This window comes from Mus musculus, chromosome 13, assembly GCF_000001635.26.
Source record: "Mus musculus strain C57BL/6J chromosome 13, GRCm38.p6 C57BL/6J".
Classification (NCBI taxonomy): domain Eukaryota; kingdom Metazoa; phylum Chordata; class Mammalia; order Rodentia; family Muridae; genus Mus; species Mus musculus.
Genome location: NC_000079.6, coordinates 92,761,852 through 92,778,015, shown reverse-complemented (window position 1 = coordinate 92,778,015; position 16,164 = coordinate 92,761,852). Strand labels below are relative to the sequence as shown.

At 45.6% G+C, this 16,164-nt stretch overlaps 1 protein-coding gene across 1 annotated transcript in view; it reads left to right on the top strand.

The window, feature by feature from the left end:
* The window catches only part of Thbs4 (thrombospondin 4), a 43,233-nt gene that overhangs the window by 16,803 nt on the left and 10,266 nt on the right, over positions 1–16,164 (top strand). The window contains exons 3-13 of the mRNA NM_011582.3: positions 904–1,151; positions 1,809–1,917; positions 2,451–2,533; positions 2,848–2,899; positions 3,133–3,335; positions 4,722–4,859; positions 8,416–8,484; positions 10,710–10,862; positions 14,383–14,487; positions 14,733–14,840; positions 15,097–15,256. Of these exons, the coding sequence (NP_035712.1) occupies positions 904–1,151; positions 1,809–1,917; positions 2,451–2,533; positions 2,848–2,899; positions 3,133–3,335; positions 4,722–4,859; positions 8,416–8,484; positions 10,710–10,862; positions 14,383–14,487; positions 14,733–14,840; positions 15,097–15,256 (1,428 nt within the window). The remainder of the gene's footprint in view (positions 1–903; positions 1,152–1,808; positions 1,918–2,450; positions 2,534–2,847; positions 2,900–3,132; positions 3,336–4,721; positions 4,860–8,415; positions 8,485–10,709; positions 10,863–14,382; positions 14,488–14,732; positions 14,841–15,096; positions 15,257–16,164) is intronic.

Below are 16,164 nucleotides of genomic sequence, written 5' to 3'. Positions count from 1 at the left end.
TTTCCCCTCCCCTTTCCCCCTCTGTGTGTGTGTGTGTGTGTGTGTGTGTGTGTGTGTGTGTCTGAAAGTGTCATAGCAGGTTCATCAAAACCTTGGAAACAAATCATTTTAGTCTTTCTAGCAAAACTCAGCCATAGGGTTCCACCCACAAATGGTCATCTTTCGGGACCAGGTCCTGTTATACTTAGGACAGCGATGGGGTATAAAAAGCAAGGCTGTTTCCCATGAGTCTTTAGTTGGTGCATAGAATAAGAAAGAGGGCTTTGCATTTGGGAACAGGCAATAAAGTCCTGTTCATAGTCTGTTTGCAAGACTCTTGGGGATGGGTTGTTGAAGGACAGCGCTATATCTAAAACATGATGCAAAATATGCATACAAAGATCTAGCTGTGCTCTGGAACACAGCACACTGACGCTGCGATTTCAGTCCTGCCCTCACAATGACCTGAGCAGACTCCTTGCCTAAGCTTCACTTGTTGCTCCAATGCTTATTCTAGTTTCATATGGTTGGCCTATAAAATTAAAGCAACTGAGAACAGTACTTACTGTCTTGAAGTCCTCAGAGGTACTTGTGCTTGGTGAGTTAATGAATCTATGCCTTTAGCAATGTACATGAACTTTGTCTGACTTTCTGATGGGGAAAGACTCTCTTTATTCATTAAAGTTTACTGTTTATCTTTGGATTTGCTATTTTTTATTTTCTGTGTTTTTCCATTCTCACAAAATGTCCTCAGAAGAAAGGTAGGTCACTGATAGTGCTGCACCATGCCAAGGACCTCACACACAAAAATTGGTAAATCAGTATTTGTGGTCACAACCTACATTCTCCCCAGTGAGTTGAAGGCCACTTTGCCCAGGACCATGTCCCTTGCTCTCATTGTCTTTGCTTTGCATTTGGCTGCAGCCATCCTCCGCTACCTGAAGAATGATGGAAAGATCCATCTGGTGGTGTTCAACAACTTGCAGCTGGCTGATGGGAGGCGCCACAGGGTTCTCCTGAGACTGAGCAATTTGCAGAGAGGAGATGGCTCTGTAGAACTCTACCTGGACTGCGCTCAGGCGGACTCGGTGCGCAACCTCCCCAGAGCCTTTTCTGGCCTCACCCAGAACCCAGAGTCCATTGAATTGCGGACATTCCAGAGGAAGCCCCAGGTAGGAACCCGTGAACAATTCTGCAAGGTGGAAAATGGGCTTCTGTGGCCCAAAGTTTCCAGGTCCGTGCTGAGGAAAGTGTGTCAGCTCATTCCTGTGGGCCCGTGTATTAGAGTCACCTGGAGAATTGCAAAACGTGTGGTAGCTAGCTCTCCTCAAGACAAGTTAAATTGGAATCTCAGGATCTGGTGCCTAGGCAGCAATTTTCTTTTAATTCACATTTAATATGAAGTCAAAAATTGAGGACTTCTGTTTCAGGTGAAATAGGTAAACTCCTTGGAGGTGACCTTTCAAACAGTTGTTCAGTTTAAAAGGAGTAGCTAAAATTAAGCAAATTATCTTTGTCTGACAGGACCGTGTACATTCTCTCCTCTTATAATGTTATTAGTTATTATTTTCATGCAGATAACAAAGAATGTCACAGAACATAGAACTGCCATTGGTTGAGAAGCGTAAGAAAAAATATCTTTCTTCACAGATATTGGCAAAGCATTCACTAACAAAGATGAGCTTAATAATAGCTTTGTTCAATGCAGCCTCAATAAAAGGGGGGAAAATCCCATCAAAAATCCCATTGTCTTCTGTTTCATGCCATGTTGGTGAGATTTTTAATTGTCCTATCAGCAAACTTACGCAAGCAATTTTCTTTCCTCTCAGGACTTCTTGGAAGAGCTGAAGCTGGTGGTGCGGGGCTCGCTGTTCCAGGTGGCCAGCCTCCAAGACTGCTTCCTGCAGCAGAGTGAGCCTCTGGCTGCCACAAGCACAGGTGGGAGCCCCTGGGCAGTGGTACACTCACGTCAACACGGACACTTGTCCAAAGACTGGTCCCCTAGCCCAGATATGTCCAGGGAGCACAGCAGCCCCTGCAAATGTCTGCACAAATCAGGCGCTTGGACAAAGTCCAGGCCACGTAATCTTTTCACTGCCCTTTTATTTTTATAACTCACAAATATGGACCAATTAAACAACAGCATCAGTAGCATTATTTTGTTAGAGGAATTAAATAAATTACCTAAATCGAATTCAGAAACCCTAGATTTCAAATAATCTTGTCATAGCAATTATTTGAGGAGTCAGCTGATTTTTAAATCACTTAGAAATGACTGTCATCAATCAGACACAGAGGTGCATGCCTCTATTCCTAGGACTCATGAGGCCGAGGCAGGAGGATTGCCAGTTTGATAGGCAGGGGTGTAACTTAATGATAGAGTACTTTGCAGAGCATGCACAAGGCCCTTGATCTCTAGGCCTGCCAAGTGACACTGGCTGAACATTCCTTCCCTTTGTCTGTTCCTACAGGAGACTTTAATCGACAGTTCTTGGGTCAAATGACACAACTGAACCAGCTCCTTGGAGAGGTGAAAGATCTTCTGAGGCAGCAGGTGAGGATCAAAGCCTGAGAGCACCGTCATACCAGCTTTCTGTGCTGGTGGGTGGAGTGGCCAGCCCACACAGGCAGGAAAGGACCTAGCCCTGAGCCACACCCCACAGTGTTCCACACAGCCCACCTGCCCCAGGGCTCCATCCAAAGAAAAGGAGATCATGCTTGTAGTGAGCCTCCACAGCCAAGGTGGTGGGAGAGCCATCATAGGCTCCTGGCGGACTGTTGAAACCTTTCTTGGGCAGCCTTCCAGGGATACTTTCCTTCTGGTTTGTAACAAGTATTCCTTTGCAATGTCTTCCTTCTATTTCTCAGGTCAAGGAAACATCGTTTTTGCGAAACACCATTGCTGAATGCCAAGCTTGTGGTAAGTGCTTCTGTGGTGACCGGCTCATCCTGAGTGAGGCAATGCAGGCTAACGCAAGAGCTGAGGTGAGGCCACGTGATCTGAGGTGCGGTCACATGACCGCAGCCTCTGGAAGTTCTGCACAAGAGTTGATGGGAAGGGGCAAATTCATTGGGAAACCACATTTCACTTTGTATCCTACATATTCCACACGCATTATAAACCTATGGATTTTTACTGGTCTTGTTTCCTAGGTCCTCTCAGCTTTCAGTCCCCAACTCCAAACACACTGGTGCCCATAGCTCCTCCAGCACCCCCAACTCGCCCAACACGCCACTGTGACTCCAGCCCTTGTTTCCGAGGTGTCCGATGTACGGACACCAGGGATGGCTTCCAGTGTGGACCCTGCCCAGATGGTTACACGGGAAACGGGATCACCTGCTCTGACGTGGATGAGGTAATGCTCAGGTGGACAGAGTCGGGGGCCTTCCGGGTCTCTTCCTTGCCACTGTGGACCAAGAAGCCCTACTGTGTGTTAGGGACCCCCTGAGTTGTCCTCCAGGCTCCAGAGAACTGCGTCCTTAATGATGTCCCTGGGACACACTGAGCAGCAGCAGGAAGCCTTAACGCACAGCTGCAGCCATGACTGCCACTTTTCTGTCTTCCCAGCTCTTTTACTTGACTAGATCACTACGTTGCTGTACTGTCCACTTTCCACTCCAATATCTTTGTTGATTATTTCTCTGAAGCAACAAATACTAGAAACCTGCACATATGGAACATAAGGATTAGGGTCTTTGTTCCAGAAGTTGTGGTAGCTTTCTTTGGGCTTCATAAAACAAAGGAGCAGAGGGACTCTCACGCCAAGCGGGTCTGTTAGGGAGGCCTGAGAGTAGCCGAAGCACCCAAGGACGGAGCCCGTGAGAGCATCCGGCTGAACAGCCAGCAGGCAGAGCTTCAGACGGAAACCAGCAGGACCGTCATCTGTTCCTAGTCTGATCACGCAACATTGCTCATAGCCGGTAGCAAAGCTGCCCCCAAATGTGCCTTCCCTGTACCAACAAGAAGGCAGCTGAAAGGAGAAGAGGAGAGATGATGACTCTCACAGGGCCCTGAAGGCTAATAGCTGCTCAGCTGTCCCCTCAACCCCTGCATCCCCCAACTCCTGCTAATGTGAAGTTAAGCTGGTCTCTAGGAAATTTTCAGCTGAAGAATAGGTCCTGCACACGTTCCAAAGAACTGTATCTGGTTTTTATCTGTGAGCTGGAATTTTCCTCCTTTTTGAGAGGGCAGTAAATGCTCATGTTTTTAACATTAGTTAAAGTTGTTTTTTTTTTTTTTTTATAAATAACGGAACCAGATTGTAGGCTCTTTTAGGTGGCCTTGGAATAGGCACGACCGGGGAAGGGCTGAGAAGCAGGCTCTCCCTGAAGGACCCTGTCTAACAGTAGAAACTCCTGCCCTGCCTCAGTTTCCATGCAAGCTCACAGAGGCTCAGGGTGTCATCTAAATGCCCTCTAATGATTAGGGCAGTGACACAGGCCTTTCCGAGGAATGTCAACATGCTGGGGAGCTTGCTATACCTGGATGGAGACTGGTTTATGTTAAAGATCAATTTAATGTTGATACAGCCTCGTCTTTAACATAGTAAACAACTCCCGGGCAACCCAAACTGGGTGAATCAGAGGCTCAACAGGTAACTATGAAATCGGACATTTTACTTTCCTTTTGTCAGTTTTACCCACAGAATATAAAGAAGTAAGTAAGTGTGTGCAGATAGACTATGGAACGTTCCAAGTTATTTCCCCCAAAGAGCTAAAGACTGATCACTTTCTCTCCCCAGTGCAAATACCATCCCTGCTATCCAGGTGTGCGCTGTGTGAATTTGGCTCCGGGTTTCAGATGTGACGCCTGTCCAGTAGGTTTCACAGGGCCCATGGTGCAGGGTGTCGGGATCAACTTTGCTAAAACAAACAAGCAGGTGAGCAGAAATGGTCATTTTTTAATTCATTTCTCATTATCAGACAATTCCCCAGCTTCTTAGCCTAACCTGCACCACCGTGAGCAGCCGGTGCCTTGTGGAATATTGTGGTGCATGGTGAGCCAACAGGGAAGGGTGGTTTTGGTTTTTGGCTCCTTTCTGAAGACATATGCCCATAAAGTCTAGAAAGAAGAAGTTGTTAACGTTTGGGTAATGGGGTATCTCTGGGAAGGCAGTAAATGTAGAATAGAGGGTGTACAGAATGATTTCGGACCCGCTTGGTTGATAGCCTTTGGACATCTTGTCCTGCAGAATAAATTGAGAATCTGAGAGGCAAATAAAAGCTTGGGGAAATTAGATCACTTTATAGAGCCGTTGCGGCCAATCAGAAGCCGCTTTAAGAAGAGAGGGTTTAAAGGGGTGAGATTATCCCCCGAGGCAGCCTACCCATCCTCTTACATAAGCTATAAATTGCCAGAAAGCATCTCAGTACAGCATGGCGGTCTCCATTTATCTCCAAATGCTCGACAATATCTGGTCATTATTTAACTGAATGACTGTGAAATGCTTTTTGATGTTTTCAGCCCTTAAAAATGGTTGGTCTATAAATATATTTTACTACCTCAGGGAAATGATTGGCTCTGAAGAAGGGCAAGGGGTCATTATTTCCTTGCTGCTTATCAAAGGATTCTGGAGGGCATCATTTTTTTCAGGCTAGAAAAAGAAAGCAAACTGGACGCAGGATTGACAAGGAGCTACTAGGATAATGAGCTAAGTTTTTCTTCTCTCATAAGGCCAAAATCTCTCAGACTAAACCAAGGAAGATAGCAAAATGCCATATAAAATGCTTGGCATAAGCTACTAAGGGATACTTCCTATTGGATACAAATCCATATATGTTACATATATATATGAATTCCAAACCCTAATTGTGTGTTATATATGTGTGTATGAAGGAGTCACTTCACTAAAACTATAATAAATTTTAATGAATTGCCAAGTTCAGTAGAAATCAAAGAAAGTATTATTTCTAGGGCTATAGGGGATGTCAGTGCCATGCCAGCACAGGACATCAGGAGTAAGGGCATTCAATGTGTACATGAAGGTAGTGGACATGAGAGTTTGGAGATCTAGTATGTGTGTATGTATCCTATGTAAAGCCAGGATCCTTAGAGAACTTCCCTTTCCACAACACAGAGATGGAAAAAAAAATCAGTACCTCAAAGGAGCAAGAAAGTTTGTTTGACTGGTTTGTCTACCACTCAACACAGAGCCAAGTTCACACCATTTAGTTATAAATTCCAAGTCTGTGTTATCAGTAAAACGTACCTATTTGCATAAAACCTTTCAGAAAGAGTTACATTGCAGAGCCATAGCCAATCAGATATGCCGCTGTGTGCAGATACCCACAACCAGGCCCCTCAATGCACACAGGCAAAATCAGGGCTACTGTGAAGAAACTGTAATAAGGAAACTTGATAAACATCAACTGCCTATAAAAGGGTCAGTGCTGTGATTAAAGTTAAGGGTACGGTTAGGAAAAATAGACAAGTATGAAAAGTATCTAAATAAAACTAGGATCAGCGCGTGTGTATGGTTTCAAGGCTGACCACTTTGCACAACCAACAATAGGCTCCTACCTGGGAGGAGCTAAGTCCCTCCTCCTGGCGCCCTGTCTAGGGGTGGGATGCCATGGAAATTTTTCCCTACCAGGTTAATATATCCATCGATTCTGCTGTTGTTCTGGTCTTATTTATGCAGCCATCTTAGGAGAGACTGTTTCCACAGAAGACTTCCTAGCACTCTGGCTCTTGGAAGATTTCCATCCCCTCCTCTCAAACAAACGTTCCCTGAGCCACACATGCAGGAGTCATGTAACATGACTTACGTGTATTTGTGCACATGCATACATATATGTGCATGTAACAAATATCATCAAGAAAAGAGGCTATTAGCTTGAGCACAGTGGAGCATAGAAAGGGTTCAAGGAGTATGCTTTACAGGGGCTGAAGGGGGAGAAGTGATGTAATTCTATTTAAATTAAAAACACTTAAAAACAAACCAAAAGCTCAATAAAAATCCTTCTTTTAAAGAAAGGAAAAAGGCTATGATCAATTAAAAGTACAAGAACTGAATTTAATAACTCAGTATGAGAATGTGGCAATGGATCACATCATTATGTGTAATTAATATATGATAATAAAAACCGTTTATAAAAACACAGTTAATGGGTGAAACAGATTAGACACAGCTAGCTGGAGATTCATCAGCTGAGAAGGAATTTGGAGACCACCTCCTGGAATTTAGCAAAGATACACAAACAAGATGGAGGGCAGGGACTGAAAGAAGCTATTGTGAGAACATTCATGATTTATCTGACGGTGAATCCAAGGAAGGACTAGAAATAACGAAAGTTAGTTCTAGAATTTTCTAGAACTAAAAAAAGATAGGAATCCTCAAAGGTGAGGGAGCAATCCTCAGAGGTGAGAGGGGAATCCTCAGAGGTGAGAGGAGAATCCTCAGAGGTGAGGGGGGAATCCTCAGAGGTGAGAGGGGATTCCTCAGAGGTGAGAGGGGAATCCTCAGAGGTGAGGGGGGAATCCTCAGAGGTGAGAGGGGATTCCTCAGAGGTGAGAGGGGAATCCTCAGAGGTGAGGGAGGAATCCTCAGAGGTGAGGGAGGAATCCTCAGAGGTGAGGGGGGAATCCTCAGAGGTGAGAGGGGATTCCTCAGAGGTGAGGGGGGAATCCTCAGAGGTGAGGGAGGAATCCTCAGAGGTGAGAGGGGAATCCTCAGAGGTGAGGGGGGAATCCTCAGAGGTGAGGGGGGAATCCTCAGAGGTGAGGGGGGAATCCTCAGAGGTGAGGGGGGAGTCCTCAGAGGTGAGAGGGGAGTCCTCAGAGGTGAGAGGGGAGTCCTCAGAGGTGAGAGGGGAGTCCTCAGAGGTGAGGGAGGAATCCTCAGAAGTGAGGGGGGAATCCTCAGAGGTGAGGGGGAGTCTTCAGAAGTGAGAGGGGAGTCCTCAGAGGTGAGAGGGGAGTCCTCAGAGGTGAGGGAGGAATCCTCAGAAGTGAGGGGGGAATCCTCAGAGGTGAGGGGGGAGTCTTCAGAAGTGAGAGGGGAGTCCTCAGAGGTGAGGGGGGAATTCTTAGAGGTGAGAGGGGAATCCTCAGAGGTGAGAGGGGAGTCCTCAGAGGTGAGAGGGGAATCCTCAGAAGTGAGGGGGAATCCTCATCCTCAGAGGTGAGGGGGGAATCCTTAGAGGTGAATTAGGTACCAAGTGGGAAGGTAAGTAAAAGGCTCTTCTGACTAAAGGTTACAGAACAGGTAAGTTATACAGGTCATCTTCTCTGAACACCTTTATCCTTTATGAAGACAACTAGTGTCTGCAGTTAGATTAAGTGCACCAATGCCCAGAGAGCTGAAATATTCCTCACTCTCCCACCATCCTGCCTGAAACTCTGTGTGACTTCCCCAAACATGTCAAGACAGGACAATTCATTTGCTTCTCTCTTTTAGCAGCAGGTCTGAGATGACTCTGAACTTTTCTGCCTAGGTGTGCACTGATGTTGATGAGTGTCAGAATGGAGCGTGTGTTCTGAATTCTATCTGCATTAACACTTTGGTAAGTATTTCTATCAAAGCAGGGCCAGGCTCAGAAGAAGGCGGGTGTGTGCAGATTGTAACTCCCAACACACAGACCATATGTACACGTAACTTTTGATGGGCAGAACGAGGGCAGACATCTATGCCGAAAGTGTGTTTATTGTTAGTGTCATTTTATAATTAATTTTTCTATTAAAAAGCCAGGTTCTTTATCCTTTGTCAAAACTGTCTGTTCTTTGGTAATTATGTTGCCCTCCCATCACTATGAAAAAAAATTACTGGTCAAAACCAACTGAAGGAAAGAACAGCTCCCTTTGGCTCATAGGTCACGTGGCCAGGAAGGACAGGTGATGAGTGCAGAGCAGATGGTCATGTGAAAGTCTTTATAGGCATCAGCATATCCTTTCATCCCCAGAAGAGCCCTCTGAGTAGGCAGTAGGATGTGGTGCCCAGTCTGTGGATTAAAAGGCTACAGCACTGGGATGTTGTATAATTATGCCGAGGCCACACAGCTCCTTGGGTGTCCAGTCTTGCTGCAGTGCCTGAGACACCCCCCATGATGCTATTACCACGTTGGAACATGATGGTACTTACACTTTTAGACTTTTTCCCGGTCAAAGCTTGTCTGCCCAAATAGATTTGGAAACAGTTATAGCAGAAGCCACCTAGAGAAGTGGACAGTAGATAGAACTCCAGAGACTTCCAAGATGAAAGAGTAGGCAAGTAGGAAAAGTAGAAGCCATGAGAAAGAATAGGTTGTCAGACTATCTGATGGAGTTGAGAGAGTATTTTAAAAATATTTGTGAACAATGCTTGGCCTTACCAGTGGAGAGGTCCACAGCTTTAAAATCATCCAATTGTAAATTATGGCATGCAATTTAAATGTAAATGATTCAATCAGTTCAGATTTGTGGATGAATACATTCTGAGGTATTGTCATGAAAGTGTGGTGCATTTTACAGTGCTGTGTTAAAGATGTAAAACAAATATTCGAGCCAAAAGGGGAAAAGCCACACCTATAACATCAGCACCCAGGGGCCTGAGGCAGCAAGACTGCCCTAAGTTCAAGACTAGTTTGTGCTACCTAAGCACAAATTTGTATAGTCTAGACTATCAAGTGACACTTTATCTAAAAACAAAACAAACAAAAGAATGTCCTTACAATGAGGTGATAGCTGTGCTGTGTAAATTAACTGTGATAATTCCTTCACAATGCAGACACATATTATACCATCACACTGAAGAGTTTAAGTGTGTAAAATTCTGGGGACCTGCCTGGTGAAAGGAGAGAAGTGACTCCCACAAGCTGTCCTCTGACCTCCACACACACACACTTCATAGCACACGTGCCACCATATATATATATATATATGAATGATTGTATATAATATATATAATAATATATCATTGTATGTATTATATATGATATATGATTTGTAATATATATCCTTTTATTTGCTAATTGAATCTCAATAAAGCTAAAATAATGAGTAGAAGAGGTTAAGAGCCCTTGCTGCTCCTGCAGAGGACCAGGTTTCAGGGTTTCTCACATCCCCACGGGGCCTCATAACTCCAGTTTCAGAGGATCTGACACCCTCTTCTGGTCTCTAGAGGTACCAGGCATGCATATGGTGCACATACAAAGATGCAAGCAGAATATTCATGCACATGAAATAAATAAATGAATATTTAAAACAAGTCTAAAAACTATCTGTATTGTTATATTTTAACCTTGAAAAAAATTAGAGATCTCCCACCCCAGCCTGTGAAGAGCCAGCAGCCCCTTTGCCTCTTCCCAGGTAACATACCTCATCAGGACATGTCAGTGAGAGTCATCACCATGTCTCTGTGTGTATAGAAACTGAAGGAAGTTAATTTATGTTTAAATTAACTTTTTAATCAAGCCATTTCCCTATCTATCCCCAGTGTGAACTGTCACTCTGCCTCGCAGGACCTCAGTGGAACCTTCAGCTTTTCCCTCTTTCCCCCCACAGTAGAGCTGATAAGTCAGAGCCCTGCAGGTTACTATCCAGCCTTCTCCACCTTCAGTCCTAGTTCTCTAAAGGCTATGTAGCCAGTTGCACCTTCCGGCCTGGTGGTAGGTTCACCGACATGCCTAGGAGGCTACGAGACAAGCCCGCGAGCAGAGAGCTATGGGTCTTTATGCTCAGTCCTGGTACCACCAAGCAAAGACCAGTGATCTTTGCTCGATTCTGCCTTATCATCTCATCTTTGTCTCGGTAGGGATCTTATCGCTGTGGGCCTTGCAAACCAGGGTACACTGGTGATCAGACGAGGGGATGCAAGACTGAAAGGAGCTGCCGGAACCCAGAGCAGAACCCATGCAGTGTGCATGCGCAGTGCATTGAGGAGCGGCAAGGGGATGTGACGTGTGTGGTAAGCTCCTGATTTGCTTGATGGCTTTCCCTCCTGCTTTCTAAGCACGACCTCCCCAGTTTCTAGGAGCTTCAGAGTGTATACTCAGGTCAGATTAACACTGGGCATCTGGAAGGTGAGGACAGTTATGAATAACAATAGGTGTGCACGAAAGTATAGAAGCAGGGGACAGAGCTGGTGGAGAGGACAGGAGGCTCTCACATCTCTCTGCTGCTGACATTTTAGGCAAAATTTCCACAGATGGTCATAGGGAGTTGATGCCTCATTAGGACTCCACCATTCAGGTCTCAAAGTGGCTGGTTATTCCTCTGCCAAGAGATGAGAAAACAGAGAACAAGGTCAGCTGGGCCACAGATTGTCGCTCAGAAACCTAACTGAGCCAGTGATATTATATTCTGTGCCTGTCTTGGTTGCAACTTTCAAGTTTGACCCTGATGTAGGCACAGCTCAATGAATGGTCAATCTTCCTACCCATTCCCAACCCCGGTGCCTTGGCTCCTGGCTGAGTCCTTTATAAAGAAACCTTCTCCCCATGATTCATTCCCAAACCCTAGGATCACGGCCCTCAAGGGGTCTTAAGCACTAACGTCTCAGATGGCTTCAGTTGCTTGCTCCTTTCTGTTCTGGGCTCCAGGTGCACAGTAGGAGAGCCTCAGCCTATGCTCCCATGACCATGGTGAGTCCCTCTGAGCAGTGTAAAATACCCCCCCACCCCTTTCTGGGCAAGGTGTGGTGGTGCATACCTGTAATCCCATCCCTGTGAGTTTAAGGTCAACCTGTTCTATTAAAAGAGTTAGTTCCAGGCTGTCCAAAGCTACACAGGAGACACTGCTTTAAAAAAAAATCTCTTTCACACTCCACCTCAAACTTTCACTTCTTTATCTTTCTGGCTGGAAACTTTCCCCTGGTCATCTTTATCAAATTGGAAAATGAGGCTGAAAACTTAGATAGATAGATAGATAGATAGATAGATAGATAGATAGATAGATAGATAGAGTAATAAAGCCAGCCTCCACCGCAGTGCTAGTAATCTAGAGCAAGGCTCAGAGGAAGGAATGTGCTATGTCAGAGGAAGAGAGAGAACCAAGCTTCCCCCATCCTGATGATAGGGCATGTTAATACATACACATATACTTTTTTTAAAAGACATTGAAAAGCAAGTATATATCTGTGCTTAAATTCTCATATTCTGTGAACAAATCTATGGCTCCTCTGGGATGGTGGGTGATGGGGCTCTTAATATGTTTTTGAATTTGTAATAAGGCACAACGACAGATGGTAAAGGATTAATAAACTTGGTGTGACTACTAAAATAATTTAATCTGCCAGAAAATGGCTCATTAAAAATGTATTTGTTCCTAAAGGGAATTTCTTCCTCATTAAAATGAGTAGCAAATCAGACCCACAGATGAACTTTCCAGGCCTTGCGAGGGTGGGCTGTGGAAGCCCCTGAGTGGGATGGGGTTTTAGGGAGGAGCCTCTGGCCTGGGATGGAGGAGTAACGGGGATGACTCAGGCTGCACAGGGAGACCCGAGGAGGGGGACAGGTAGGGAGCACCAGGATGCTCTCAGAGCTTTGTTCCCTGCTGCTGGTCCTGAGTCTCCTCAGCTTCCTCCCTCTTCTCTCCTTTCAGCTCTAGTCGAAAATCAAGTGTGAGTTTCCTCTTCTGCAATTGCTGCCTCCCTGGCTTTCCTCATGGTCTCCATCTCCTTTCTTTCTCTTCCTGTCCTTCCCTCCTAACCTCTACAATCACCTTCCCACCTCCCTACCCCTAGTCCCCAACTCTCACTCCTTGCACCTGAGGTGGTTTTAGGAAGGGTTTCCTCTTTCCTTGGTGAATCATTTATCCTGGCTGATGAGCATCTTTGGATAAGGATTTGATGCAAGGGAGAACACAGAAGTACACATTAGCTAAATGCAAAGTGTAGAAGTCAGAAGAGGACAGATGAGGTTAATGCTCCCAATTCTGAGAGCCTGAGCAAGGTGCTGACCCAGGCTGAGCTCATGTGACTCTTGAATAAAAGGGACAACAATGACCTTGCAGTGTCTTCCTAAGGACTGAAGAAAAAAGGCTGGGAAATCCACTTTAGAAAAAACATAGGCAGATAGACCAGAGAAATGACTCAGCAGGTAAAGGTACCAACCACCAGCTTCACACACACACACACACACACACACACACACACACACACACCACACTTTTAACCTTCTGTCCTTTCATGCAGTGCTGCAATTGTTTTTTTAAACTGAAACAAAATCATTACTTCCCGCTTGGCCTGCTGGTAGTGATGCTCACTGTTGGTTTTCTGGGCAACGGATGCTCAAGGGGGCATATCAAAGGGTAAGGAGAGGTACACCGTCCAGGGAGGTACACAGGACCAGCACTGACAACACCAGTGGGAGCCACCTCTGTTAAATGGAAAGGGTTTAAATAGAGATAACACACCTTAAAGTTTCTCTCTTTGGGTGGAAGTTGAGCCCCAAAATATCTTCGGAGCTGGAAAGATGGCTCAGCAGTTAAGGGAACTTGCTGCTTTTGCAAAAAAACCTGAGTTAAAATTTCAACACCCTTGTGTGGGTCACAAGTCCCTACAGCTACAGTTCCATAAGACCCAATGCCTCCTTCAGCCTCTAAGGACACATGTACATACATGATACACATACATACTCTTGGGCACACATCTATACACATTAAACTAATAAATAAATCTGCAAACTCAATATCCCATGAGCTAAACTAGTACTCGCTCAGGACAAATGCACTGAAATAACTTGAGGCAGCAAATCAGGTCTTCAGCCATAACAAAGCTGTTAGAAGCCTGACATCCCAGGAGAAGAAGTCCCATGGAGTCCATCAAGGCACATCCAGTCCTTGTCTGAGCCAGAAGGGATGGTATCTAACCATCTCCCTTTGAGCCTTTGGACTAAATTTAGAATCACTAACCCATCCCCATGTAATTATGTATTGTTTCGGGTTTTTCTTTGTTTGTTAGTTAGTTTTGGGGTGTGGGAGGTTTGCTCTACTAAACAAAGCTCACTGACTATCTGACTATCTGGCCAGCAGGCCCTAAGGAGGCTCCAGTTGCCACCTCTACAGCATTGGAATTATGGGCATGAACTGCTGTGCCTAGCCTTTGCTGTGGGTGCTGGCACCCAAATTAGGTCCTTACACTTGTGCAGCATGTGCCATATTAAGACTGAGGTATCTTTCCAGCCCTTGTTTTGTTCTGGGGCAGACCAGAACCTCATATATATCCCCGGCTGGCTTTTAACTCACTATGTAGCTAAGGATGACCTTGAATAGATTTTAATCCTCTTGCCTGTACCTCCCAAGTCTCCTGATATTGCAGGCATGGTCCACCCTGCTTAGCACAACTGAATTGTTAAATCCCATCTATGCAGGAAGTGAGGCTCCTGGACCTTCCCCTGGGGACTCTCCCAGGGGAACAGAGACAGAGTCGGTCTCTGCCTCCTTAAGGAGTGTTTTCCTCAGAGCTATAACGGGCTCTCCCTTCACAGTGTGGTGTTGGCTGGGCTGGTGACGGCTATGTCTGTGGAAAGGATGTGGACATTGACAGTTACCCTGATGAAGAACTGCCATGCTCTGCCAGGAACTGCAAGAAGGTAAGGAAAGGAAGCTACGGGAAGAAATACCCTGTGGACTTCCAAAGCCCTGTCTTAAATGGCTTTGGGAAGGTTGTTCTTATCTTCTGTAAAAAAAATTAAAGTAGCTGCCTTTCAAATGGAGCAAACAAAATAGCTACTAACCAAGCCAGGCAACCTAAGTCAATGTTGAGGTCAAAAATACTTGTTGACAGGAGACAGATGGATAGAGCATGACTCTGAACTGTTCCCCTCCCCCCCATCAGGATAACTGCAAGTATGTGCCAAACTCTGGCCAGGAAGATGCAGACAGAGATGGCATCGGAGACGCGTGTGATGAGGATGCAGATGGAGATGGGATCTTGAATGAACAGGTACCAGCTTTGTCAGGACGGCACGCACACTGAGACACCCCAGGGATGGTGGAAGCAAGCCTTTGCAGCCAGTTGCTGATGCTACTCATTCCAAACCTGGCCTATGTTCCCACACCACTGCAGCTTGTGTCCTGTGTCCTGTCCCGTCCTAAACATGCCTGTCACGAGTGTTTAGAATATAAAACAGGCAGATCTGACCAACCACAACACTGAGACAGGTAGGTCTGAGGAAGTCTCCCACCTTCTCGTCATTTAGGACAACTGTGTCCTGACTCACAATATAGACCAAAGGAACAGTGATAAAGATATCTTTGGGGATGCCTGTGACAACTGCCGGATGGTCCTGAATAATGACCAGAAGGATACTGACGGGGATGGGAGAGGAGACGCCTGTGATGACGACATGGATGGAGATGGTAGGATTGTCTGGCTCTGTCTTTTATTTGGAATCCCTTTGTCCTCTGACCTCCCCAGGAGTAGGACCTCCCTCCGTGTCATTCACTCTGATCTATGTCTGGTGGCCCAGTAACCCTAGATGTTTCTGGTACTTATAGCCCTAGGAGGAACTCTGTGAGAGTACTGTCTACTAATGTCTTGTCAGAGCTGTGTCTGTAAGACATCTGCCTTCCTGGCTCCTCCCACACCCTCACTCCTCAACATGGGAACTGAGAACTGAGTTTTCAGTAGAGTCAGACACTACACCCTGCCTCCTCCTGAAAGCAAGGACAAGAAGATGTACCAACCCCTGCCTGCTCTGGGAAGGGCTGGGATGTCATGGTGACTGTACTGCCCATCTCTGGGACTCTACCACAGGGACTTTCAGGGAGGTCCAGGCCAGGAGCAGCTCTGAAAGCCTCATGGAGCTTGAGGAAGGACATTTTATTCAGTATGGTGTCCATAGCGTATGGCAACTATCCTAAAAAGACAGCCTCGAATCTGAGTTTCTGAAAACATACCACATCACCAGAAGAACCTCATTTTTAAAATTCTCCCACCTGAAACACACACATCCGCTCCTCCAGATCATACACACCTCCCCGAAAGCACAGGTTTACCTTGAGTGAGCTAAAGTAACAACCCCATTCCAGTGGTACACTGATAAACCAGTTCATTCCAGTGGTACACTGATAAACCAGTTCAATTAAATACCCTAACTTGTAGCATTTGTCCATGTCTACAATATTACTCCTCTCACTGTTGTTAACTTCAAATATCATTGAACATGAAATTGGGAAACAGGAATTCAATAGCTCCAGGCCCAGCTCCTGCCCAAAGGTCTTGTGTCGCCATTAAAATTTAGACACCCACAACAGTGAGTGAGTCA